General features: G+C 40.9%; 2 protein-coding genes across 2 annotated transcripts in view; one reads left to right on the top strand and one right to left on the bottom strand.

Annotated features, from left to right (window-relative positions):
- col27a1b (collagen, type XXVII, alpha 1b) overlaps positions 1-19,436 on the top strand; it is a 96,063-nt gene extending 76,627 nt beyond the window's left edge. The window contains exons 36-60 of the mRNA XM_037680026.1: positions 958-1,065; positions 1,160-1,213; positions 1,471-1,578; positions 1,660-1,713; positions 5,941-5,994; positions 6,906-6,962; positions 7,051-7,104; positions 7,218-7,271; positions 7,371-7,424; positions 7,537-7,590; positions 7,710-7,817; positions 7,905-8,012; positions 9,796-9,903; positions 9,996-10,049; positions 11,865-11,927; positions 12,090-12,143; positions 12,245-12,280; positions 13,461-13,478; positions 13,561-13,596; positions 15,290-15,316; positions 15,391-15,456; positions 15,577-15,745; positions 15,837-15,946; positions 16,600-16,818; positions 19,290-19,436. Of these exons, the coding sequence (XP_037535954.1) occupies positions 958-1,065; positions 1,160-1,213; positions 1,471-1,578; positions 1,660-1,713; positions 5,941-5,994; positions 6,906-6,962; positions 7,051-7,104; positions 7,218-7,271; positions 7,371-7,424; positions 7,537-7,590; positions 7,710-7,817; positions 7,905-8,012; positions 9,796-9,903; positions 9,996-10,049; positions 11,865-11,927; positions 12,090-12,143; positions 12,245-12,280; positions 13,461-13,478; positions 13,561-13,596; positions 15,290-15,316; positions 15,391-15,456; positions 15,577-15,745; positions 15,837-15,946; positions 16,600-16,818; positions 19,290-19,436 (1,974 nt within the window). The remainder of the gene's footprint in view (positions 1-957; positions 1,066-1,159; positions 1,214-1,470; positions 1,579-1,659; positions 1,714-5,940; positions 5,995-6,905; positions 6,963-7,050; positions 7,105-7,217; positions 7,272-7,370; positions 7,425-7,536; positions 7,591-7,709; positions 7,818-7,904; positions 8,013-9,795; positions 9,904-9,995; positions 10,050-11,864; positions 11,928-12,089; positions 12,144-12,244; positions 12,281-13,460; positions 13,479-13,560; positions 13,597-15,289; positions 15,317-15,390; positions 15,457-15,576; positions 15,746-15,836; positions 15,947-16,599; positions 16,819-19,289) is intronic.
- A 1,130-nt stretch (positions 19,437-20,566) lies between these two features.
- On the bottom strand, positions 20,567-27,087 carry zgc:101858 (uncharacterized protein LOC449555 homolog). Its single transcript, XM_037680230.1, has 8 exons — positions 27,016-27,087; positions 26,722-26,892; positions 25,805-25,983; positions 23,190-23,283; positions 23,024-23,093; positions 22,914-22,950; positions 22,762-22,825; positions 20,567-20,790 (listed from the first exon to the last, which is right to left on the bottom strand). Exons 1-8 carry the CDS (start codon positions 27,037-27,039, stop codon positions 20,632-20,634), a joined length of 798 nt encoding a protein of 265 aa, XP_037536158.1. The 5' UTR covers positions 27,040-27,087; the 3' UTR covers positions 20,567-20,631.
- Positions 27,088-27,109: the final 22 nt, after the last annotated feature.

The following is a 27,109-nucleotide window of genomic DNA, read 5'->3' as shown; positions in this document are numbered from 1 at the left end:
AAGGAAAAACTCCCTCATGAGCAAGAAACCTTTAGCAGAACCGGGCTCGCAACCAGCGGCCATCTGCTTCAACCGGCTGGGTTTGAGAGGAACAGATACACAATGGCAGGTTGAGAATCACATGTTAAGATAGAAATTGTATAAAATGAAAAGTATACAATTTTAATATTTAATTTTGAGAAATTAGGTAAATTTGCCCTCCAGTAGTCTAAGCCTATAGCAGTATAACAAGCCAACCCTAACTATAGGATTTATCAAAAAGGAAAGTCTTAAGCCCAGTATTAAAACTGGACAATGTGTCAGCCTCATGGACAGAAACTGGAAGTTGGTTGCACAAGAGAGGAGCCTGATAACTGAAAGCTCTTCCACCCATTCTGCTTTTGGAAACTAGGAACCACAAGTAAACCTGCAGTCTGAGAGCAAAGTGCTCTCTTAGGAAAATATGGAACAATAAGATCTGTAGTATAACGTGGAGCTAGGTTGTTGAGAGCTTTGTAGGTTAGACGTAATATTTTGTATTCAATTCTGGATTTGACAGGGAGTCATTGGAGAGAAGCTAAAACTGGAGAGATGTGATCTCTCCCACTAACTCCAGTTAAGACTCTGGCAGCAGCATTTTAGATCAACTGAAGACTTTTTTAAAGACGTATTTGGACACCCAGATAACAAATCACTGCAATAGTCCAGGATAGATGTGAATACCATTAACATGGATCGATGGAAACAATAATCACTCTGTTCCTTCTCATCATAGGATGATCTAAAACCTTATTGTTGTTACCATAGTTTGATTTTGTTGTACAAGTTTGTATTCAATTGTAAAAAACAAACAAACAAACAAAAAAAAAACAAGACAACAGGTCAGGATCTTTGCTAAGGTTTCTTATTGCAAATTAACAAATGCAGTTTAACTCAAAGGTGCCACGCTTTTCATTACACCTGCATTACTGTTTTCAGGGTGAGAAGGGGGATCCTGGCCCAGAGGGCGACCCTGGAGACAGAGGTGAAATTGGCCTGAAAGGAAAGGAAGGCCCACTAGGCCCACCTGGACTTCTGGGGGTGAGGGTGAGTTCTTCAGCAGCCGTCTTCAGATTTCTCTCACTTCTAATAAAAAGTGTTTTTGTCCACTTAAACTCCCCTTTTTGATTTCCTTTATCAGGGTCAGGAGGGCAAACCTGGCAAAACTGGGGAAGGCGGAAAGCCAGGGGAGAAGGTCTGTCGGTTCACTTGCTCGGCTCCGAGCACACTTTTCATTTTTCAGGTGTCTCTCAGTTTTAGTTTTGCACTGGGACTTAAACAGTTCTCTGCTGTGCTTGTAAACAAACTGGGGGGGTCAGTGACCTCCTTATAAGCAGTGCTGGAAGTGCTTGTCAAACAGAGCTTTAGCATTAAATGTTTGAATTGTCAGATTCCTCACACATCTGTTCTGGCATGTCTGTACATACCTGATCATTGGTGGCCTCTCTCCAGGGGAGCAAAGGTCAGCAAGGCCATTTAGGTGAGAATGGACCAATTGGTGAGCCGGGGGAGCTGGGATTTGTTGGGCAGAAAGGAGCGAGAGGAACCATTGGGCCAGTGGTATGAGCTCAGCACATGAACTGAAGGATTTAATTAGATCCTGTGTATGGGAATAGTTGATATATATATTTGTTCCTTCAGGGTGCTCCTGGGACAATGGGTCAACAAGGTGATCCAGGCACAGCAGGTTATGAGGTAAGTACTGAATTTTAAGCATATATGCAATGGCTGGATGCCATGAAAAGTCCTCAAACCTCCAAAACCTTTAGACAATCAAGCAAAAGTCTCATGGGGGAGTGGTGGCGCAGAGGTTAGAAGATGGGCTTGTGATCGGAAAGTCGCAAGTTCATCTCTCGGTACCATCAACATCAAAATGTGGGTGGAAAAGGTGAAACACCCACACCTCCCTCCACCCTCATTCACCCCACACTGGGCCCCCGAGCAAGGCCCTTAACCCCCACCATCTGCTCCCTAAGCAGGTCTCTCTTGAAAATGAGTTCTCGTGGCTCAATGAGATTACCTGTATAAATAAAGGGTAAATGACAAAAATAAAATCATTGTCTAAGTTTTTAACATTGACATTGTTAGGCTTCAATCTGAAGGCAATGCAATTTACTTTTAGGAGTTTTTTTTAGTTTTATAAAGAGGTCCTCAATGAATTTTTTAAAGGGTCTGCAGTTCATGAAGAACATTGTTGAATGGCACTATTGTCTCGCTGGTAGAAGCTGTTACTTTAATGTTCTGCTGTTGTTAATTGGTGGTTTATAATTCGGCACTGCAGTTATTATTAAAGCTCTCAGTTGCCATGGCAGCTGACTCTGTGGACCTCTTTGGCTCAGTGGCAGGATTTCTTTAACAAACACTTGACATTTTCTCTGAATTGTCCTCTCCTGATGAACCAGGCACAGCTGTCTTTCACCGATTCATTTTCTTTGTTCAGACAATTCATCTCCATCATCCTTGAAAAACAACCATTGTATAAATTTATGGATTAAAAATAAAATGGTCCGATAGTAGTTTATGGCTAATAAACAGGAGAGGTGGCGCAGACTTTAGAGAAAGTGGGCATGTGCTCGGAAGGTCATAGGTTCAACTCCCCGGACTGACATCAAAATGTGGGTGGGAAAGGTGAAACACCTTCACCTGCTTCCACCATCATTTGCCCCACTTTGGGCCCTTGAGCAAGGCCCTTAATGACCCCAGCTGCTCCCCTGGATGCCCAAGATGGCAGCCCTCTGCTCCACACAGAGGGCTGTGGTAGCTCGGTGGTCTGTGGTTAAATCAGGAAAGGCATCCGGTGTAAAAACAATTGCCAAGTCTTCATGCAAGTTAGTTCGCTGTGGCGACCCCTGATGAAGGGAGCAGCCGAAAGAAAAAAAAAGTTTATGGCCAATATATACCATAATCTGTTAGTTTAGAAGCTAAATCTGGTATTTCAGACATTTTACATTCATTCTCACCAGTTTATATTTCAGCAATCCTTCTTTGCAGAAGAGATCCTGAGTTAACATTGACAGCATCTCGTGTTGAATTTTCCACCCATTTAAACCTGCAGCTGCACAGATTTTGTACACGTAAAATGTACTTCTAAAAGTTTGGGGCAGGCACATAATTAACATTTGAATCAGACCATAAAAGCCTTTATTCTGTTTGAGTCTTATTTTGATTTCCCTCTACAGCAGAAAAAAGATTAAATGTGACGATGATGTGTGGTCTTAAACATTAGTTGCACAGTAAAACTGTTCTCTGAAAAAAACACATTTCTGGCGGGATTTGAGTTATTTTCACCCAGCAGGAAAACTTTAAGCAATTAAATGATTAATGGGAAAACTGAACATGTTTAGTCCAATCTCCACTGCTGTTTTTTAAATAATTCTTAGGGGGTTCATCAACATTTATTATATACTGAATAAAAAATACTGCTGTGCCTTTTATTTGTTGCACAAAGGGTTACTTATCGTCTCCACGCCTCACCGGTAATGGCCATGTTCTCTCCATTTAGAGTAAGATAATGTGTTTGTGTACACTCACTGGCTACTTTATTAGGGCCAGGGTTTGAGCCACTTTTGTCTTCAGAACAGTCTTAATTTTTGTGGAATAAACTCAACCCAGTGTTTAAAACATTCGTCACAGATTTTGGTCCATATTGACATGGTAGCATCACACAGTTGCTGCAGATTTGTCAGCTGCCTATATTTATTGTTCCACCACATCACAAACGTGCCATTGGATTGAATCCGAATCAGAATGCGTTTATTATACTTGCACAGTGATGTAAAACAAAATTATTTTCCGTATAACTGACCTAAAGATGGACAGAAGTGTACAGGGGTCTGCAGCTTCTAAGAAGTGCTGCCCTTATTACTTAGATAAGAAAAGTGGAAAAAAACATAAGAAGAGGTATAAAACAAAAAATCTCCCACTGTGTCCTTGACAGGGCATGGTTTGAGGCATCAAAAAAATTCTACCACAGCAAAGGAACATAAATAGACATCCTACATATGCGTGTGGAGTGGGTAGGGAGAGTGGGTCCCAGCATGGCCGCCAGCTGAGCGATGCAGCCTTTGGCGCCTTCGCATCTCCTATAGATTGCTGCACCAGGGAAGGCGAGGGAGGCCAGTGGAGGCATTGAGTTTGAGGGAAGGTCGTAGCACAGCACAGACTAGAGCCCCCCTCCCCCCACCGCAGCCATAGTCCTGATAAGAGGTATTTTTTACCAGCCAGCTCGGTTGAGCTCTGTCACAGATCCACGACCTTGGGGAAGGATGTGGGGTGGGGAGGGGGACAGAGTGTCTTTGTTTCCATAACATCCAAAGAGAATTTTGAGATCTGGGAACTGTGGAGGGGCAGCACGGTGGCGCAACTGGTAGAGCTGCTGCCTCTCAGCGAGCAGGTCCCTGGTTCAATCCCCGGTCCAGGGGCCTTTCTGGGTGGAGTTTGCATGTTCTCTCCGTGCATGCGTGGGTTTTCTCCGGGTACTCCGGTTTCCTCCCACAGTCCAAAAACATGCATGTTAGGCTGATTGGTAACTCTAAATTGTCCCTAGGTGTGAGTGAGAGAGTGAATGGTTGTTTGTCTCGTTTGTCTCTATGTGGCCCTGTAACGGACTTGCGACCCGTCCAGGGTGTACCCCGCCCCTCGCACAGTGATTGCTGGACATGGGCACCAGCGACCCCCGTGACCCAAAAATGGAATAAGCGGGTAAAGAAAATGGATGGATGGATGGAACTGTGGAGGCTGTTGGAGTCCAGTGGACCCAGACCCATCAGACCAGGCAAAATGTTTCCAAGCTCTTCTTTTCTGATTTTTGTGAGCCTGCATGAACTGTAGCCTCAGTTTTCTGTTGATAACTGACAGAGGTTCCACATGTTGTGCATTCTTGGATGCAACATTCTTTCATTTTTGGTCCATTTTCTATAAACTCTAAAGATTGTTGTGCATGAAAATCCAACTAGACCAGCAGTTTCTGAAAGGCAGACCAGCCCATATAACACCAACAACATGTCACATTCAAAGTCACTTAAATGGGCAGCTGTGGATGAATGGTTATTTTTTTCATTCAACCTTTATTCAAACAGATAAATCACATTGAGCCTCGAAGACTCATTTACAAGTGAGACCTGTTTGGACAGATAATAAAAGCGGTGAAAGTGACAACATAGGTTTTGAAGACAAAAGAAAAAAAAATCCTAACATGCTCTTAATATTTGGCTGAAGGTCAAAAGCATGAAAAAATAAATAAAAATAATATTAAAAACTTGCACACAAGCACATAATGATGCCGACATTCTGTGGGGGGACGCAAGGGCGGTGAGCATGTCCAGAGACAACACACAGAAAGTGGCCAGACACTGAACCCCTCATTGCCTCCGATGTGTGTCCCATTGGTGTAGGAATGTGATAAAGCACAGATTATTCTTAGCAGGGATATAGTAGAGTGCTGTATGAATAGGTAAATGAGGGCATAGATTGTGTTGTAAAGTGCTTTGTGTATCTTGATAAGATAGAACGATGCTATATAAGTACCATTTACCATTTATACCCCCCTTTTATTTCAGTCTGATGCTCGATTTTAAACATTTTCCGGGATCAAATCATCTTCATGTTTAGATACCCAAATGCATCGAGTTACCGCCATTAGCTGATTAGCTACTTGTCCTAACAAGCAGTTGAACAGGTGGACTTAATAATTTGGTCGGGCAGTGTATAATTACAGTTTCTCTGATTTAAAAAAAGTTTTCTTTGTGGCAGCAGACAATATTGTGATGACTAACAAACACTGCTGCATTGTCAGTTTACAGAAGTTTTAACTGATTTTATGTTTCTCTGTTACAAATGCCCATTAGCACGTAGTTGAGTGATATGGAGACCAGACGGTTGTATTTATTGAAAGACATAAAGCCCTCCTTTTTGTGTTTACAGGGCCACATGGGACGACCGGGCACAGTTGGACTACCTGGACCAAAAGGTGAAAAGGTACATCTTCCTCAGTTTTTGTTCTCGGTCTCTTAACAGTTGACTGTGGTTTGATTTTGTTTAATGAGCTCTGGTGAAATGTTGCTCAACGGCTTTTTTGATGCATTGAGACTTAAATTTTGTCCCTAATTTGTGCTTCTTTCATATGTCTTGTTGCACAGAATATTCCCACAGTTCTCCCTAATTATATCAGTGATCTGAACTTGGACAAAGCCAATTAAAAATGTTTGTAATTAGCAGAGCACCTGGACTCCTATAATTTAGTAGATATTAGCCACATAACGTGTGTGTATTTGACAGGAGCACTGTGTAACGATACACACTGCACCAGACTTTCATGATACACTCATTTGCATTTTTTAGTCCCTGGCCAGAAGCCATCTGGGTGTGGGTATTTGTTCTTTTCTCATTGCCTGTATCCTTCGTCTAATTGCTGTGCTTCTGCTCTAATTAAATCAATATCGCGCTAGCACATTGTAAAATTTATGATTGTCAATTTAGTGCCAGGTAATTGTGGCACTAAAATTATGCTGCCGATACAAATCTGAATTACATTTTATTCTGAAACACTAAATATACTGTTTATTGCTTTTCATTCATGCAATTGTTGGATTTCTTTGGCCCGTGGACTTCACTAATTATCCTGTCTCTCTTAGATTTAATATTAATCTCTTTGTTTGTTTATGTCATTTGTCACATCTGCAACTCATAACTATATACACACACTCAAGCCTATTGTTGAACGGATCTCGTGACAAATCCTTAAGCAAACATTGACTCCATTTTTTGAAATGGGATTGTTGTGGGTAATAGCTTGTCTAATATTTTGCCCTTCATACACAAACAGGAAACCATGTGTTTTAATGAAACATGTGAAATGTGCATTGTTTATTCCTGCTCTGGTTGCTAAGGGAGAACAGGGAGATGACAGCAAGGCAGAGGGCCTTCCAGGACCCCAAGGTGACAGAGTGAGTTTCTGCCATGCACCATATTTGTACGCCATTTGTTGGGGATGACTGAGTCGTTAAACTGTTGTTTATTCTCGTGTGATTTCAGGGTCCTCCTGGAGACAGAGGAGAAAGAGGAGAGCCTGGTGACCCAGGGCACTTTGTAAGTGGGGGGAACATGTGACATCCTCAGACCTTAATGGCCAGTTTTAGTTTCTACAGTAGCAAGAAAAAGGAGTAAAATGACAGAAAATGTTTTTTTATTTGTATTTTCAGGGTCCAACTGGCATAAATGGACTGAGAGGGGAACCTGGTGCTCCAGGTCTTCCTGTAGGTATCCACATTTTGGCTCCTAGCATGTAGAGCTCAGTGTGATGTTCTTCGTACACAAAACTGATCACAGGACTGAATCATTATTGATCATTTCAGGGACATCCTGGGTCTAAAGGACAACCAGGACTGAAAGGAACCAAAGGTGATCAAGTAAGGACAAAAATAGAATCTTAAAATACTTTCACTCTGAGGGACATTTTTTATTGTGAAGCACTATGCTTTTATTTATTGTGCTATGTCAAACAAGTTTTATATACTTTAGGGTTTGAAAGGAAAATCAGGGGCAACGGGTGCATCTGGAACCAAAGGCCCACCAGTGAGTTGGACGTGTTCTTGTTAAACCGTGGTGCAAATAGAGTCTACCGAGTACTCAGTTTTATACATATTTAAAACTAAAAGCAAGTTTTGACACAAGTTGTTCATGTCCGTTCTAAGGGTACAGAGGGCCCTTCTGGTCCACGTGGCGTCCATGGCAGGGAAGGACTTGAGGGCCCACCTGGAATAAATGGCTCACCTGGAAAAGATGGAAGTCAAGGAGTTAAAGTGAGCACACTGTCAGTGGCACTTGTTTCAGTGCGAGCAAAGAAAAACATCCCTTTTTATTGATAATCAGTGGTGTTCTGTGTTCAGGGAGAGCAAGGAGAAGACGGAGAGCTGGGTTCAACTGGAATTCTTGGGCAGCAGGGTGCAAAGGGAGTGACGGGACTTCCAGGAAGTCAAGGCTCCATTGGTCCAAAGGTGTGAAGGATGAATGAACAGTTTATTCAGGGTTTTTTTTCTTTTCATTTTGGCTTCTTGTGCCAAAAAGCTTTAATTTTCATTCAACCTTTATACAAATACATCACATTGAGCCTCAAAGACTTATTTGCAAGTGAGACCTGTTTGGACAGACAATAAAGTAGTGAAAGTGACAACATAGGAACATAGGTTTCGGAGGCAAAAAAAAAAAAAAAAATCCTGACATGCTCTTAATCTTTGGTTGAAGATTAATAGTCTGAAAATTTACAAAATAAATAAATAAATAACTTGCACACAAGCATATAATGACGCCGCCATTCCGTGGGGCGTGGGGGGCGCAAGGGCAGTGAATGTGTCCAGAGACACTCACAGAGGCACACAAAGATTTAAAATTAGCAAATGTATCACTAAATCTTCATAAAGATGTGTACATCTTTGAAAGAGAGGAACAATGGTTTGAGAGGAGTAGAGGAAGCCATTTTTGTTAAGAGAAACCGTCCATTAAACAGGGGTGGAGGCCTCACCCGCTTCGGATGTTAGCCATTAAATGGCTTAGTTGTTATTATCTCCATATGTAGCGGTCAGACTGCCCCTCCTGTAACTCCTAGTGGGTTTAAAGGTACGTTGTTAGCGATGATAATAGGCTCTGTTTTTCATAATAGCTTCACGTGGTTAGGTTTAGAGTAAAGGGTCTGACGGTTAGGTTTAGGGTCTTAGTTAGATTTAGGCACAAGGGTAAGGGGGTTAAGTTTAGGGTTGGTCCTCTGGGTCAGGTGTAAGGTTACGATTAGGAAAAGGGTTACATAAGCAGGAAAAAAAACAAAAAAGACACTTCCTGGTTTACCCCCGTGCGACGCTGCCTATCATCATCAATAATAATAACATACCTTTAAACCTACTAGGAGGTAGGTGGGACAGTTTGACCGCTACATATGGGGATGATAACAACTAATAACGGCCATTTAATGGACTGATAACATCCGAAGCTGCTCGAGGCCTCCGTGTCCAACTGTCACCTTCTTACAATGCTTTTATTGCTAGTAACTCAGCCCTTCGTGAATAGCAAGCGGCCACCAGGGCACTAATAATCGGTCGTTAGGCTGATGATCCTCCTTTTACCTGTGAACAGCCAGTTTTGGCTGTCACCAGCAAACTGGTTGATCCACTACGAAAAGGTGACTTGAGTATAGGGCAGCTCCTCAGACTGAAAACTTTTAGGACTGAAGATGAACCCTTTCAACAAGAAGAACCCGTCCAGAAGACCTGACTATACTTTTTTATTCTCTCCTAAAATAACCTTGTTGTCCAGTGCAGTAATTTGTAAAGTTTGCGCTGCAAAATAGCAATGAGTTGGCAGACTCTTTGCCAACATTTTATAAATTATAAACTCAGTGATGTTCAAGAAACACAGACAATCTGTGTTTATTGTTTCTATAACATTATGCAGTTTTTTCTATTTCATCCGTCTGGGTATAAAGTTGCATTAGGTCATATTTTGGAAACGGACACATCAGCATTTATTCAATTCAGACAGTTTTGATAATTAAAACAAACTTGGAGACTTCCAAGTGATGTAAGGTAATGAGCTCAAACCCCAAGCCACCGAACTTGGAAGTTAAATTCTCGTTAGTTTTGATCAGTGACCATACTGAATGCAATTATAAGAGACCACAGGTAGGAGGTCTGTGAGGGGTCATGAACCGGCAGCTTGTTGTCTGTAATGGTCTGTGTAAGTGTGCAGAGGTTGTGTGATGTAAGAAAGATGTTTATGTCTTTTTTCCAGGGGGAGAGAGGTCTGCCAGGCCAGATTGGTTCAGTGGGAAAGAGAGGCTCTGTTGGCGTGATGGGACTGCCTGGAAAACAAGGAGAACTAGGACTTAAAGGGCAACCAGTTAGCACAGATCCTCCTAATAAGCTAAATTATTTTATATGACGCCTTTCATTTGCTGGATAGTGATCATCAAACTCTTCTCTGTTTATCAGGGGGATGGTGGTGAACAGGGTTTTCCAGGCGTGTTAGGGCTGTTTGGACCAAAGGTGAGTTTCTGTGGAGTCTGTTCAACACTCAAGTTTTACATTTCCAGTAACCAACCTTTAGACCAGACTTTATGGCTCAGAGGCAGTAAAATAAGTGCAAAACAAGTTCCAGGTTTAACCCATCTTTGTGTAAAAGTGTGTTTCCAAAGTTTAAACATCTAAAATTGACAGGAAATACAACGGATTATGTCATCTTTGGGAGGATAAGGAATTAAAGCTGCGAGGTTTTACTGTAACCTGCCCCAAGATGACTTCTGATCTGCCTAACGTCTGTTCTACTTTCAGCTCTGTTGCAGCGTAGATCATAACCAGATGAAGAAACAGAACATTGTCTTTAATTCAAAACCTTCAGAGTAAAGTCAAACATTTTAGTTTGAAATGGTTTAGCTGTGTGACAGTGTTCAATACATTCTAACTCATAAGCAGAAAGTTTTAGACAATTAAAGTTATTGAATTAAACTGGAAATGTTACGGCTCTGCTGGAAAGTTTGAGCATCTCAAATCCTGGAGGGATCTCTGCTTATGATTAGTTTTCTTCTGGGATTGTTGCGAATATTTAACTGCTGACAACAGTCCCATTAAATGTAAAACAAATCAGTGCACTCGTGCATTTGCTTGTTGGTAGCAGAGGTCCTACAGCTAACCCACTTGTCTAGATAAGCACACACCGTAATGCAGGGCTATTCAACTGATGGCCCGGGAGCCAAATCAGGTCCACAGGTTAGCTAAGTTCGGCCCAGCATTGGGTTCATTTTTAAATAAAACCAGATTTTTTAACCATAAAACAAAGTTACTTAATGATAATAACTGGGGATGCACAATATTGAATTTTTGGCCCATATCCGATATGCTGATATGTTAAAACTTATTTATCCGATAACAGATACCAATACCGATATTTTTTTCCTAGACCTACTTACAGAGACTGCATAGCTTTCTCTGCTGTGGAATTAAAATACTACATTATTCTGCATGGTCTTTGTCAGTTTGGCCTGCTACCAAATGCAGATGCCAAAAAGAGGGATGAAAATGATATAACACTTCAACTTGGATTATGTTTATTGTCAAATTTATTCATGACGTTTATTCTTTCTAACACAACGACAACACTCGAACAGTGCAAATTTGTACATTTTCACAAATCTAAACTCAACCCGTTCACAATCGACAAGTGAAAAGTGCATAAGTTGTAGTGCATTAATAGATATACTTGACATTTTCTTAAATTAAAAAGTAATTTAAAACAGAAGCCTTTTATTTTGGTGAGTTATTTTGGTGGAATTGTCGAGGTCCGATATTTAACTTTATTGCTAATATTGGCCAATATCGATACCATGCCGATAATATTGTGCATCCCTAATAATAACTAATGGATATCTGGCCCCTGAGCTCTTGGCTTTCAGTAACTTATGGCCCCCTGAGCAATTTTGTTGAATAGTCCTGCTCTAATGATACATTCTGCATTGTTATTTCAAGCCATAGTTTGAGGCTGGAGTACATTTATACAAGGAAAGCAACACAATTTGGCAAATATTCTTTAGCTGATTTATTATTATTTTAGATATATTCCTGTCCTTACACCGCAGTTTAGGACACAAGTACACCCTAAGTGCAACCAGTTCAAAAATAAATTAGTAATAATGTTCTTATTCTTCTAGAACAGAGGTTATTTAAAGGATTTTTTTTATAGACGGTTACATTCTAAGTAAAAAAATACTTGATATGACCGTACATACTGTTGCATGTTTTTAGTATTGATAAGAGAAAGAGTAACTTGCATATTGTTTGCACTGAGGTTGGTTAATTTGTTTCCAGGGTCCCCCAGGAGACATGGGTCCAGCAGGAATACAGGGACCAAAAGGACCACGAGGACTGATGGTAAAATGAAGATTAATAGCAGATTGGCGACTCAGTAAATTATTTGAGGCAACGCTGGGGCATTGAACTCTCACAGACTGCACATTTGGTGTGAAAAATCAGTGCGGCCTCATCAGATGCTTCATCACACGTGTCCTTAGTCACCATGTTTCTGCTTCTCAGGGTGTGAAAGGGGCTCTTGGCCCCGCCGGCATCATTGGGCCCAGCGGTCATCCAGTATGTACCTCATCTCTCATCACATCTGCCAAGCTTTATGTGACTTCTCTCTGCTTTTTGGCAGTGATAGAGTGATCGTTTGTCTTCTTTCTATCCATCAGGGACCCCAGGGTGACAAAGGAAGTCGCGGGGAGACGGTGCGTGGTGCTGTTTTGATGAATCCCTGTCTGTCTGTTCTGTGAGCACAGAATAGGATGCTTAGTATGGAGCCGGCACACCACTCAGACTCTCCGTTGCCTTCGGCGCTTTTCATTTCCTATTGTGTCGCTCTGTTTGTTGTTACACTCACAGTGACACTTAGCTGCTGTGGAAATCCTGTCAGTGTGATGAATGTGGGCTTCTTGCTCATCTCAGGCTTTTTAAGAGGTTTGCTGAGCGCTCGTACACACAGGCATAATTTACAGCCCCACTCTTAAAACGCCCACGTCCGTGTACGGAGCTGCCATGTAGAAATTAGATTCGTGTTGAGGATCACTCTCAGCTACTACCGTGTACCTCATTATCTGCAATTTTGAGGACGTCATGCAGTCAAGATGTGATGATTTTCTGAAAGTTTCATAAATATTCATCTTAATTCATAAGATAATTTGCTCACAGAATTACAGTGTTGACTGTGACAGCTGATACCAAAGTTTTAAGCAAAGATGTTGCACAATAATAGCTCTGACAGTTTGATGATGACTCTCAGCTACTACCCCCACAAATTATTTGCTCAGTATCTATAAAGCTGATTGTTTGGCCATTTTAGCACTGGCAAATGTTTATTATCTGTGCCAACCTTTTTGAGAATTAGGGTGACCCCAAAATTCAACCAGTTCCAGATATCCCTCTGAAGATTCCTTTCTGAGACTTCCATTGAAATCGGTCCAGTGGTTCATGAGATATTTTGCTAATAGACAAATACGGTCGATACAATTTTTTTTCAGTAAAAATCTTGTGCAATGTGCTTCAGCTACGAACACAACAAATTCTAAGTCAGTATATGTGAAACTGGCTGATTGTAGTTGCTTTTGATTCTTTTGATAAAGTTGCTTGGCTGTGGCGGCCATTTTGAATGGAACTGACTCCAAAACTTAATGAGTTGTGTTCATCCAGTGATTACTTTCTGAGAGTTTCACTACAATTCATCCAGTGGTTCATGAGATATTTTGCTAACAGTATAGATTGTTAAATATAAGTACATACCCGGCAAAAAAAAAAAAAAAACATTATTGCTCCACTTTTTTTGTGAATTAGTTGTAAAATTGTTTACACTTCACAAATAATCTATTTGGTTTGCTCTAATTCATGTAAACAATTTTTGTTTTTCTCTTTCAGGGGTTGCAAGGACCAAGAGTGAGTAATTATACACACCTGGATCATTATTATTTGCAGGTTATGGAAGGATTATATAATATAATTATGTGTACATTTTTAGGGATCTCCTGGTCCTCAAGGACCGTCTGGACCACCAGTAAGTTCTTCTTTTTGCACATGTTTCACAAGAAAACTACATTTGTCACACATTCAGTGATGCATGAGCACAGTTTATAAAAACAAATTAGGTGTGTCCCGAGGCATACAGCCGTTAAAGTTATTAAAAAAAATGTTGTTAGAAGTCATTTGCAGGCGACGACTGCCTAAAGTCTGAAACTGCTTTTTGATTGGTGCTGCTGTTCAACCTGTCCTGTTTTCTTCCAACGTTTTCATGAGTTATATCTACAGTTGAAAATAATTAACAAAAAAAAAATATTAACTGCTGCATCACTTTGATCAATCAAAAACGATGCACCCTGCAGCCATTTGCTGCACAAGAACAGAATCAGACTTGAATCTCTGTGGAATAATGCCGTCCTCTTAAAATCTTCCTGGCACAGCCAACAGTTATGACAAAATGCTTAATTGGTGGGTCTTAAGTGATCACACAAACAAATATATATAGAAAATGGTTTCAAAGTTTCATTATTTACCATACTTGCCGCCGTACACGTCGCTTCGACGTATAAGTCACATCTATTATGCATCACCGCTGACCACCCGGGAACGTGGGCCGGTGTTGTGCCTAAAATTGTTTGGCTGCCAAATGGTGGCTGTGGAAGCATGCACCGGAGGACTTTATCAAGAATTTAACAAGATTAACACTTAAAAACAATTGTTTGTTTGCTCGAAATTATAGCAAAGTTGTGTCTCAGTCTAATTTTTCCTTAATAAATGCACTTTGATGGTCAAATCAGCTGCATTTCAAAAATCGATTTGCGGGAGCGGGAGCGAGCAGAGGGAGGACTTGCTATGCATTTTGTCTAAATTTAACAAGATAACCACCTAAAAACAATTATTTGTTTGCTCGGAATTATAGTAAAGGTGTGTCTCAGTTGAACTTTTCCTCAATAAATCCACTTTAGTGGTCAAATCAGCTGCATTTCGCCTGGGTGGCGCAGCGAAATGCAGCTGATTTGATGTTTGCTCCAGGAGTTCTGGAGCGAGACGAAGGTGTTTTTGTATGGCAAGCCAAGTGTCTCATTAATAACCACTTTTATCTCTTAATGAGACACTTGGCTTGCCATATTAGTCAAGGGCCCTCTAGTGGCTAAAAATGGTAATGTTCAATATGTTCCATGTCAGAATGAACGAAATCATCAGATCTCAGCAAAAAAATGGGTTATAACTATGGGGAGAAAACATATTAGTCGCTTCGATGTATAAGTCGCTGGACTTGCAAATTCATGCAAAAAGGTGCAACTTATACAGCGATAAATACAGTAAAAATATACATAATAAAAAATGGCTGAGAAATAATATAATAACGACTGAGAAATAAAAGCATTTGCTGAACTGTGAGCGGATACTGTAATTTGTGCGATAATCATTATAGTTCGACCGGCTGTTGTTTGCTGTAATATAATAAAATCACTTACAGCTGCTGGCTCTTCTTTGCAGCATTTGATATGATTCATTTCTTGTGCGTTCATGGCTCATTTCCTGTCCATTCATTAATGAGTTTCAGCTTATCTGCATATTTAGGGAGAATTGAACACCACGGCCAACACGCTAGATTAGGATTTACAGAATTGTTCATGAACACACACACACACACACACACACTGCTCTACAGAAATGAATATAAGGTTAAAACTGTGTGTCAATCCTTGTTTCTATTGTTTTTTAAGGGTCTTTCCACCTCTGCATTACTTCTGGTGAGTAAGCTTCCTCAGACATCTTAATTTGAGCTTTTAACGTGACACGGTATTAAAGTTTCTTCTGCTGGCAGAAAAATGAAGCTCTTGGTGCTGCTTTTGAAATCCTCTTTGATTCTCGTGCTTCTATAAAACAAGAGGTCAGATTTATTCTATTTAAACTGTAAGACGTTACACAAACTTAAACACAAGTTGTTGTTTTAGCGCACTTTTGTTCTGCAATCGACCGTGTTCAAAACCCTAACCTGTGCCAACACCAGAATTTGCCGAACATGGACGTGCCCATGTTAGACCAGGGCACGGAGGTCCTAAAGACCCTCCAGCATCTCAGCACACTTGTCCAAAGTCTGAGGAACCCGCTGGGAACCCGAGACAACCCCGCCCGAATCTGTCGAGACCTGTACAACTGTGAACAACGAGTGCACGATGGTGAGAAGCCCTGAGAAGCTTCATCATTTCTGCGCTTGTTACGCCTCAGCTGCTCTTTTATTGTTTTTCTTTCCTGCATCGTTTCTGGCAGGTTCTTATTGGATTGATCCAAATCTCGGCTGCAGCGCTGACAAAATGGAAGTGATGTGCAACTTCACTGCTGGAGGACAGACTTGCCTTAAACCTATTACAATTTCCAAGGTAGGGATTTCCTTTTTATACCAATAAAGCACAGACACACAAGAATACTTTGGGAGCTTACAGTACTGATAGTGGATAAAGAAATTGTTTGCATGCATCCAGATGGAAAATGTTCAGATTTTGTTAGATTTATCAAGAATTAAAGCTTTTAGTTTAAGATGAGGCATTTAAGTGCAAATAAGGACCCATTTCTTGTTTTATACATGGCTTTTAGGCACATTTACATGGAACATGATTGGTGAATTTAAAATATAGTCAGACTAATTTAAAGCATGGACCTTTGGCACGTAAACCTCTGGAATGTTAATCAGTTCCTCATCCACTGGAGATGTTTCAGCCTCGTGATATTGCAATAAAACACCACGCTGCACACAAAAAGTCAAAATGCAGCCTGGTCTGTTTTCATTATTCACTTTGCATGAAAAGCACAGGGGATAATGCACACTGACAGTCACATTTAAGGCAGAATCTGTGATCCAGATGTTGCCCTTTGAAATTTACAACACGATTAAAACTTGATATTGCTGTCCAGGTTCCAGATTGCCTTTTTACAGATATTACCTCTTTATTAATACGCCTAAATCAAGATTATTTGGGGAAAAAAAAACATTTTTTTTTAAGTTTGACTTGATATAAATCCTCTTTGTGTCTAGTTGGAAGTGGGAGTGGGTCGCATCCAGATGAATTTCATCCACCTGCTGAGCACCGAGGCCGTGCAGCACGTCATCGTTCACTGCCTGAACACGTCCGTGTGGGCAGCTGGACCCTCTGAGCAACCTTCATCCAAGGCTGTGAGCTTCGAGGCCTGGTCAGGGGAGAGGATACAGCAGGGAGACCTGCTGGAGCCTCTCGTAGCCACAGACGATTGCTGGGTAAGAGTTTATTACTCACATTTTTTTTTTACACAATGTTTTTTTACACGCCTAAAGTCCAGGAAGTCACATGGTGGGGCCTGTTAACTTACAGACTTTTAGACCTAATCAGATCAGTCCACCTTCTTGCATCACTTCTTGGTCCAGTTCTAACTCGTGCGTCTGCTGAAACACTTTAAATCAACAAACTGATGCACTTTGGTTTCTGGCACCAAGATAAGAGGACTATTTTCATCATTTTTAGATGCAATAACTCCTTCATTGGGTGAGACTGTCTAACCTTCTCTCCTCGTGTATTTAATCGGTGTTCAAGTGAATAAAATGCTTTGTTTGAAAATTGTACACGCCTTCTGAAATGCGACGATGTCGAACCCATCAGGTTTGACGTTCGCGTCAGTGAATCTGACGCCTTCTCTCAGTTTATGAGCACATTTGCAATTTATTTTTTGTTTGCATTTCATTTGGACTCAAACACAGTTTGAACTGAAAACAAACACTTGAAAAACAAAAAGTCCCTCCGGGGTGAAGACGTTCATTAATTCTTGTTTGCAGGGCGGATGTTTAGACATGAAACTTTTGCCAAGTTTGCAGTGTGATCACCTTTGTTGGATTGTATGAATCTTCTGATAAAATGTCTGGCACTAGAATAAATTGATTATGACGTTAGAATTGAATGATTATGACATTAGAATTGATTGATTATGACATTAGAATTGATTATGACACTATAATTGCCTTCTGCAGTCAGTCCAAAAACACAAATGTGAAGAGACCTGAGAGTCTGGCAACTCCTGGTATTTTTTTTTAATTATCCATCCATCCATCATTTTTTACCTGCTTTTCCTTTTTGGGTCATGGGGGTCACTGCTGCCCATGTCCAGCTGTCACTGAGAGGTGGGGGACACCCAGGTCTCCAGTCCATCACAGTGAGACAAACAACCATTCACTCTCTCACTCTCACCTAGGGAAAATTTAGTTACCAATCAGCCTAACATGCATGTTTTTGGTCTGTGGGAGGAAACCAGTGTACCCGGAGAAAACCCACTCATGCACGGAGAGAACATGCGAACTCCACCCAGAGGGGCCGCCTGGATGGGATTTGATCCGGCGACTTTCTCCCTGAGAAGCGACAACTCTACCAACTGAGGCACCATTTAAAAAATAATAATAATTAATTAAATAGATATGAAATTAACACGCAGCACGGTGGCGCAACTGGTAGAGCTGCTGCCTCTCAGCGAGCAGGTCCTTGGTTCAAACCCCGGTCCAGGGGCCTTTCTGGGTGGAGTTTGCATGTTCTCTCCGTGCATGCGTGGGTTTTCTCCGGGTACTCCGGTTTCTTCCCACAGTCCAAAAACATGCATGTTAGGCTGATTGGTAACTCTAAATTGTCCCTAGGTGTGAGTGAGAGAATGAATGCTTGTTTGTCTCGTTTGTCTCTATGTGGCCCTGTGATGGACTTGCGACCCGTCCGGGGTGTACCCCGCCCCTCGCACAGTGATTGCTGGACATGGGCACCAGCGACCCCCGTGACCCAAAATGGAATAAACGGGTAAAGATAATGGATGGATGAAATTAACACTCTTGCATTTGTTTGTGCTGACTTGAGGATGCAACATTTTATACGAGACTTGTAGGGAAACTGGAAGTCAACTTTTTGCAACTCATTGCAAAGTACGAAATCCAGCAGAAATGTTACCCTGAATTACGTCAAACTGTGCAGTTTGAAATAATTTACTTTATAGTTTTCCAGATATGGCTGGAGTGGCTAAGTTTGTAGAGCTGTTCCTCTCAGCAAGAAGGTTGCTGGATCAAATCCCGGTCCGGGGGCCTTTTTGGGTGGAGTTTGCATGTTCTCTCCGTGCATGCGTGGGTTTCCTCAGAGTACTCCAGTTTCCTCCCACAGACCAAAAACATGCATGTTGGGCTGACTGGTGACTCTAAATTGTCCCTAGGTGAGAGAGTGAATGGTTGTTTGTCTCCGTGTCCCTGTGATGGACTGGAGACCTGTCCAGGGTGTCCCCCGCTTCTCAATAATCATTGATATGAGAAAATATTGTTCTTTTTTCATGATTATGCACAAATGATAAAATCAGTTTTCCAATTAAAACGTATAATAAAAAACATGTAATATTTCATCCCTTACCTCCAAGTGTTTCACAAGTTCTTATAAACATCAATTCTTCCTGTCGTATTGTAATAACTAAATTTAGTTCAGTGATCACATTGGTACTCACATTTCATCCACAAATAATAACCAGGATTTGTCTGGATGAGACCACGTCCAATCAAAACGGTCTCCAGAGAGGTCTGTAGGTTATTCAGAATCATTGGTGCAACACTAATATTAATTTAGTCCAGTGTGGGCTTGTTTGTGTGTAATGCTGAAACTTCTTCTGCTCTGATTCCACTAGAAAAAAATAAATAAATTAAAAGTCTTTCACGTCATTTTGTGCAATTTTGGTTTTCAGATCAAAGATGGACGCTGGCATCAGACACACTTCATCTTCCAAAGTCAGGACCCAAACTTGCTTCCTATAGTGGACGTGCACGACTTGCCGACCACGGCACCCGGAGCACGGTTTCACTTGGAGGTCAAACCTGTGTGCTTCTTGTGATGGTGCCGCCATGGGGCCCAACCCACTCCCCAAAGGATCAAGACTCATGCTTCAACATCCTCTTCTCATCGTTTCTCACGAAATATGCTTGGACTGCAGAAACGGGGCTCCAGATGAACAGGACTCGTTGAAAAAACAGACTTCTGACACTTGTCAGCTGGTGGAAAACAATAATGAACTCCTTTTTCAAAGACTTGATACGAGACCTGGCTGACTCCTGTGGAAGGAAGTCAAATGAACTTTCATCTCTCAGACCATGTTGTAACATATCTTTCTTCACGGTCTGACAGTTACACAGAACAATATATTTTAGATATGTACAGAAATATAAACATAACATCTGCAAATTAAATAATTTCATTGTTTAAAGTGATATTTATAGCTGTACTGTATATTGTGGTATTAAGTGCAATGCTTATTATTGACAGCCTTAAATATTTGACAGTATTAAAGTCCTACCACTCCTCCAGGTATGGAGTGTGCCTCAAACCTGACTCCAGGTAACTTTGGTGCTGTTTGTGTTGAAGTGTTCACACCGTTGAGCGTCATTTCAGTGTGAACGTGGAGCCAAGTTTCCACAGTCTGTTGAGCTGCTACCTCGCTCTGCACCTCCAATCTGACGGCAAACAAAAGCCGTGACCTGATCTAATCTGGGACGACGCAGAGGTGACACCTGGTGCTGCGGCAGCTGATAAAACTCCCGTCGGCTCTCTTCAAACTCATCTCTCTGCTCTAAAAAAGGGAAGAACGTCAAGTATTTACACACACGGAACAAACTATTATTTTAAATGTTCTTTGCAAGGTGACATTAAAAGTTACATTTGTCTCGTTATAACTGTATAAATATGCAAACATGTTGTATCGGTGGGTTTTATTTTAAAATGTGGCTTCTGTGTAACTCTCTCCACCTCAAAAGCAGGCATCACTGTCGTGTTTTCAGCTCATCACTGCTCATGTAGAGCTTTAAATATGATTGGTCACACCAATCTGTAAACTCAGAGGATTTCAGATTACCACAGTACATAAGCTCACGGTGTTCGGTTTGTACAGATGTTTTACGAGGAACGATGCTCCACATTGTAATGCAATAAAAGTCAAACTGAAACAAGCAGCTTCCATTTTCTTTACAAATAATTTATTACCATTTTAGAACAGTTTGCATGATTGAGGGGAAATTATTATTTTTAAATAAGGTTTATCTTGGGCACATGGCATGGCGACCCCCATCGATCGGTAGAGTCGCTCCGGTGATGAAGCTGGCAGCATCAGAGGCCAGGAAGGCGATGCTGTGCGCCACCTCCTCGACCTCGCCTGGCCGACCCAGCGCGTGGGTGTGTTTGCACTTTTCTAGAAACTGAGGATGAAAAGACAAAAAGGGTTCACACATATAACCACGTTGCTTTAGAGTTTGGGGGATTCACGTGCCTGTTGAAGTGAAAACAACAGTATCTCACCTGACGGGGGCTGCTGGAGACTAGAACTTGTGAGTAAATAAGTCTCACTGAATTCTGTTTGCAACCAGCAAATTGTGCAGCCAGTTTTTAAAAATCAAGGCTTATTTTTTTTTGTGCACGGTTTGCAAAACTGTATTCTAGGCCATGCACATAATTTTAATTACACTTTATTTCACATTTAATTTGAATAATGCCCACCTCTTCCAACACTAAATCCATTTCATACTGTTTTTTGGACAACCTCCCTCACTTTTATGATTTCATCTACTGGAGCAGGATGTTGGATAATATAATTATCCTATCATCAATTCATTACATAAATAAACCACGTAAGGAAACTAGAAGATCTTTACAACGCAGGTTTAATCTTTGGAAGACGAGCAGCAATTGAAAACCAAGACACAAGAAGTTACACGATGCCCGGATCACAAGGTCTGCCCATGGACAGCATAAAGGAGCATCAACTTATACACTTATCAGAAAAGGCGCAGTCAAGACAACTCTGCTTTCCAGCTTAGGGGCCTTGAAGTTTATCAGCTGTGTCCACTTTGTTCAAACAAAACAACTCTTAACTCACACACATGGTTCTATATTACCACTAATAAGTGAAAAACATCCATGACCTTTACATCCCCCATCACAGGGGTCTGCAACCCGTGGCTCTGGGGCCACATGCAGCTCTTTAGTCCCTCATCTGCGGCTCTTTGAAGCTTTGACCAAAACTTACAGGGAATTCATTTAATTGTTCTGGTTTTTGTACCCACAAAAAAAAAAAAAAAAAAAAGTCTAGTTTTGGCTGTTTTTTGTTAATTTTCTGAAAAATGTTTGAGCAACGCTACTATTTTTTAAAAATGTATTACCTCAAAGTTGATACTTGATTTCTCATAAAAGGCCACATAGGCCTGCAGAGTTCAGTGTTTTCATTTTCATCTAAAAAGGTAGAAACAAAAGTTTTTACTTCTTTACATCATAATGGTCCTAAAATGTAAACATATCAATAAATGTTGAACTTCATTATTGATTACTAGTTTTAAAATGTCACCCCCACTGGTCAGAAAAGCCCCCTCTAACTAACTCAAAGAAGTGGCCCATGGGCCACCAGTTGATTATCACAGTTGTAGCAGGTTTTGTGGCTCCGGACTCTTTTTTTATTTAATGAGTGAAGGGGCAGAAATGGCTTTTTGATCAAAAAGGTTGCAGACTGGTGCACTGGAGTGAAGAAGATGGGCTGATTTGAACAAGCTTTTGAATTATCGTCTTTGGAATGGTTTTAAGGTCGTCTGTCTTACCCTGTGCAGATGTCAGAATACAGCTGGCACTCGAATTATTGAAATTAAGTTTGAGATCGGTTTAGGACATCTGCAACAATTATGTGACAAATAATAATTACTATAAAACATTGCAAAAATTCAAGCAGTAAGACTGTGGGCCTCTACAGCTCATGCAGGGAAACTGAGAATCCCTGCAAACGTTTTGAAACATTTGGGAGACTCCCTCTCAGATGCAGTTTACTAACTAGACTCCAACAGTCACAGCTCAGTGACAGAGGGACAGAAATGTCCACAGTGTGGGTGGAAAGATGGACACCACATCCATAGATGTAAGTGATTATAATCACAGTCTCTGGAACAACAATACCAGACAAAATGCTGCAGTAAGCACCTGTCATCTATAGATGTTACACGTATGACCTAGTCAGATTTCCATCCTGACATGCTGCAGGGGAACCTTTGTGAGGTAAACCACATGCAACACAGACGGGATTAGTTGCAGTGTGTTTCATGAAAAGCAACGCATGAGTGAAAGGAGCTTTGGTTGCACAAAAACACAACCGCAGGAAGATAAACAGACGAGTGTGTCAGTTTTATTACCTGATCGTACTGATTGTCGTCCAGACCTGCTCTCTTGTGGACTTCTGTGATGATCACACCGGGACTGAAGGAAAAAAATATCCAAGTGATTTTTAAGTCAAACGATGTTTTTTTTTTTTTAAATTGGAATAACTTTGAAGAGTTAAACGTACCAGACAGCGTTCACTCTGACGTGTTTGGATGCCAGCTCTGCAATAAAAAGCCCTGTTTTGATTTTCTGCACTTATAGTAAACATTTACAAATGAAAACGAGTCGACTCACCAAGTGCTACACAGCGTGTAAACTGATCAATGGCAGACTTGGACATGCAGTAAGCCAACACACCAGGGAACTACAGAGAATTTTATTTTACTCGTGACAACACTCATTAAAAATACACTGTACAGTGTATACAGTGCAGTGATGCTGATAGATGCAAACGACTCACTGATCTCTGTCCATTCACGCTGGACACATTAACAATGGAGCCTTTAGTTTGGATCAGGTGGGGCACACAGAGTTGAGTCAGGCGGTAAACAGATCTGGAAACGAAACAGAATACAAAAAAACAAAAGAAAAAACAAACGTGAAGGCATAACTTTGTGTACTTAAAACCTTGTAATAAATATTTCAAATAAATCACCCATTTCATATTGCAAAAAAGAAAATGCTCTATTATTTATGGTTGGATTCAGCAGTGAAATCCCACATTTAGATTAGGTGTCTGCTGGGTGGCGACAGGAGACTCATCGTTCATGGTAGATGAAGGTGTTGCAGTCAGATGTGGGAAACAAAACTGTTTTTATTCCTTTTTTTGTTTTAATGAACTGCAAATGAGCTTCATCTTCATTCACCACACAAATGACCTGAAGTGATAAATGTGCTGGCCAGAGCTGCATTCAGTGATCTGACCTAGAAAAATCCAGACGCACCTCTAAAGGACACCATGTCCTTTAAAGACAATCACTATGACTTTTTTGATCTTGGCCACTCATTGATGCACATGTCTGCATGTAACGTGGATATTACATCTTCATGATTTAATTATTTATAAATATAACTTATAACAAATCATTAGGTTAACAATTATTATAAATAATATCACAGAGGTTAGAAACTTTTTGTCCAAAAATACCAGCGTCAGAAGCGTCTCGCCTGGGATAAAGACAAAAAGGACTGGACTGCTGCTGAGTGGTCCAAAGTTATGTTCTCTGATGAAAGTACATTTTACATTTCCTTTGGAAATCAAGGTCCCAGAGTCTGGAGGAAGAGAGGAGAGGCACAGAATCCACGTTGCTTGAGGTCCAGTGTCAAGTTTCCACAGTCAGTGATGGTTTGGGGTGCCATGTCATCTGCTGGTGTTGGTCCACTGTGTTTTCTGAGGTCCAAGGTCAACACAGTCATCTACCAGGAAGTTAGAACACTTCCTGCCTCCTGACCAACTTTATAGAGATGCAGATTTCATTTTCCAACAGGACTTGGCACCTGCACACGGTGCCAAAGCTACCAGTACCTGGTTTAAGGACCATGGTATCCCTGTTCTTAACTGATGATGCAGAAAAACTGGTTCATATCACGTCTAGACTGGACTATTGCAATGGTTTGTTATCTGGGTTTCCAAATACTTCTTTAAAAAGTCTTCAGTTGATCCAAAATGCTGCTGCCAGAGTTTTAACTGGAGTTAGTGGGAGAGATCATATCTTCTCTCCCCTGGCTCCCTGTCAAGTCCAGAATTGAATTCAAAATCTTATTTCTAACCTACAAAGCCCCCAACAACCTAGCTCCATCTTATATTACAGATCTTATTGTTCCATATTTTCCTAACAGAGCGCTTCACTCTAAGACTGCAGGTTTATTTGAGGTTCCTAGAGTTTCTAAAAGCAGAATGGGAGGCAGAGCTTTCAGTTATCAGGCTCCTCTCTTGTGGAACCAACTTCCAGTTTATGTCAGCGAGGCTGACACATCGTCCAGTTTTAAGACTGGGCTGAAGTCTTTCTTTCCTTTTTGATAAATCCTATAGTTAGGGTCGGCTTGGGTTTCCTGAGCTATATCTTAGTTAGGCTGCTATAGGCTTCCTGGAGGACAAGTTGACCACATTTCCTCTCTGCTGCCGTCTTTACTTACTCTACTGTACCTGTTTGTATTTGTAATTATTCCTATCTTAACATGTTTGTTTTCTTTGTTTATTTGTCCTCCTATGGAGAGCACACCGGGACCTGCCATTCTGTGTTTGTTTCTCCTTCCTGTCCTCTCAAACCCTTGCCAGTCGAAGCAAATGGCTGCTTGTCCTGAGCCTGGTTCTACTGGAAGTTTCTTCCGTTAAAAAGGAAAAAAACTTTTTCCTTTCCACTGTTGCCTTTGTGCTTGCTCAGGATGGGAGACAGTGACAAAGTGAGGATTCAGTGAGTCGGCTGCTTCCTTCCGTAGTTAACTTTTACCAATTGGCTTTTTATTTTATGTATATAAATGTTTCTGTTCAGTGCCCTGAGATGACTTCTGATATGACTTGGTGCTATATAAATAAAATAAACTGATGTGAATTATTAAATATAAAAGAAACATCACGAACTATAGAATTAGCTTGGATTTTATGAGAAAAATAAGAAATACAGAATTTTATTTTTTACTGAAACCAGGAGCAAACATGCAGTGATGGATATAAAATATGGTTTCAATGAGATACTCATATTAAGAAAAAAAATTAAATTAAATTAAAAACTAAGGCTGGTGGTATTTCAATTTCAGACACAGGAGTGAGACCAACTCCTGTACTCAATGAGACTAACCTGTAGAAATAAAGCTTGAGTGCATGAATGCGTGGCTGTAGACAGGCACAAGAACATGATTAGTTTTAGAGTTTTTGAGCAAAATTAAATTAAACCAATATAACAATTTTCTGTTAAGGTCTTCATTTTATGTGATTATACAAGAAAATAACTCATACCAATCAGAGAATATACAGAGACGTACTTCTAACGATTGAGAACTTAACAACCACCTGGTTAAACTGGACATTTTTCCAGTTCTTCCTTCAGCTGCTCTCACTGGTTTGGAAACTCCTACCTGACATTAACGTTCATGACCTTGTCGAACTGAGACAGGTCTTCGGTCTCGATGCCGCCCATGGCCAGGATGCCCGCGCTGTTGACCAAAACATCCAGTCGTCCAAAGTGGGCGATGGTTTGCTCCACTGTTTTTCTCACCGTCTCTTCATCAGTCAGGTCTCCAGGAACAAGCAAGGGCTGCATAAAAAACACAGCCGAGTCCATTTGGTTTTGCATTTGTGTGTTTTTAATAAAACTCACAACATAATCATTGGATGCACAACTACAACCGGTGTGGTAGTGACTGAGCCCCAACACTTATTCTGATTGTGTATATTATGCCATAAACTACTATTTGGAGTCATTTTCTGTCCGTTAGAAAAATATTTAATGATCCACTGTACTGATTTGAACAAAACTTTCAGATTGATATACATCTATAATTGATGGCATTTTGGGGCCATCTTAGATCAAGATGGCCACCACAGACAACTGAACTTAATACACTCGAAAGTGAATAATATTTTGCCAATTGTACAAATATTGTGCTAAATTTGGCAAGACTGTACTTGAGAAACACACAGTACTATATTGCGTGCGATCTTTGCTTGGAGTCAACTCTGTTAGCAAAATATCTTATGAACCACTGGACAGATTTTTTCAAAACTAAATTGCACAACATATTATTCATGAGGTTTGACAGAAATGGGGTAGAACATGATAACAGCTTTAAAGTTTGGCATGAACAGTGGCGGGCGATATGCATTCCTTCATGCTCAGCGTTTAAACATTGAAGATTTTACTGCACAGAAACTGAACAAATACTCTGGTGCGTGTAATTTTATATTTATTTTAGTGTGTTTTGCCGCAGTTTTAATTGTGCATTCTGTCACTTCCTTTACATTTTCAGGTCACGTGTGATTTGGTCAGCTGTACCTGGGCTGCACCACAGTCCACGCACTGTTTGGCAACTTTCTGCAGGTTTCCCACGTCTCTGCCGTTCAGAGCCAACAGAGCTCCGAGTTTAGAGAACAGGAGGCTCGTTCCTGCACCGATACCCGAACTGGCTCCCGTGATCAGGACCACTTTCCCTTTCAGGGACGAGACCTGAAAACAAGAAGAAAAACATCACGGCACATTTTAAAGCAACCGAAGAGAAAATAAAATCAGTTGTTAAAGACTTCGGGTCATACCAGAAAATAATCATCAAATTAAATTATATAAACTTACTTTAAATGGGTCGTTAGAAGCCATTGAAGCGAGTTCCGCACGCAGTAAGTGGCGCTGTCTACTGATGATGACGTCACTACACGCGACATTGTTT

This window comes from Nematolebias whitei, chromosome 8, assembly GCF_014905685.2.
Source record: "Nematolebias whitei isolate Nwh7 chromosome 8, NemWhi1, whole genome shotgun sequence".
NCBI classification, from domain to species: Eukaryota; Metazoa; Chordata; class Actinopteri; order Cyprinodontiformes; family Rivulidae; genus Nematolebias; species Nematolebias whitei.
The sequence above is the reverse complement of the archived record's forward strand: the minus strand, read 5'-3'. Positions and strand labels throughout refer to the sequence as shown.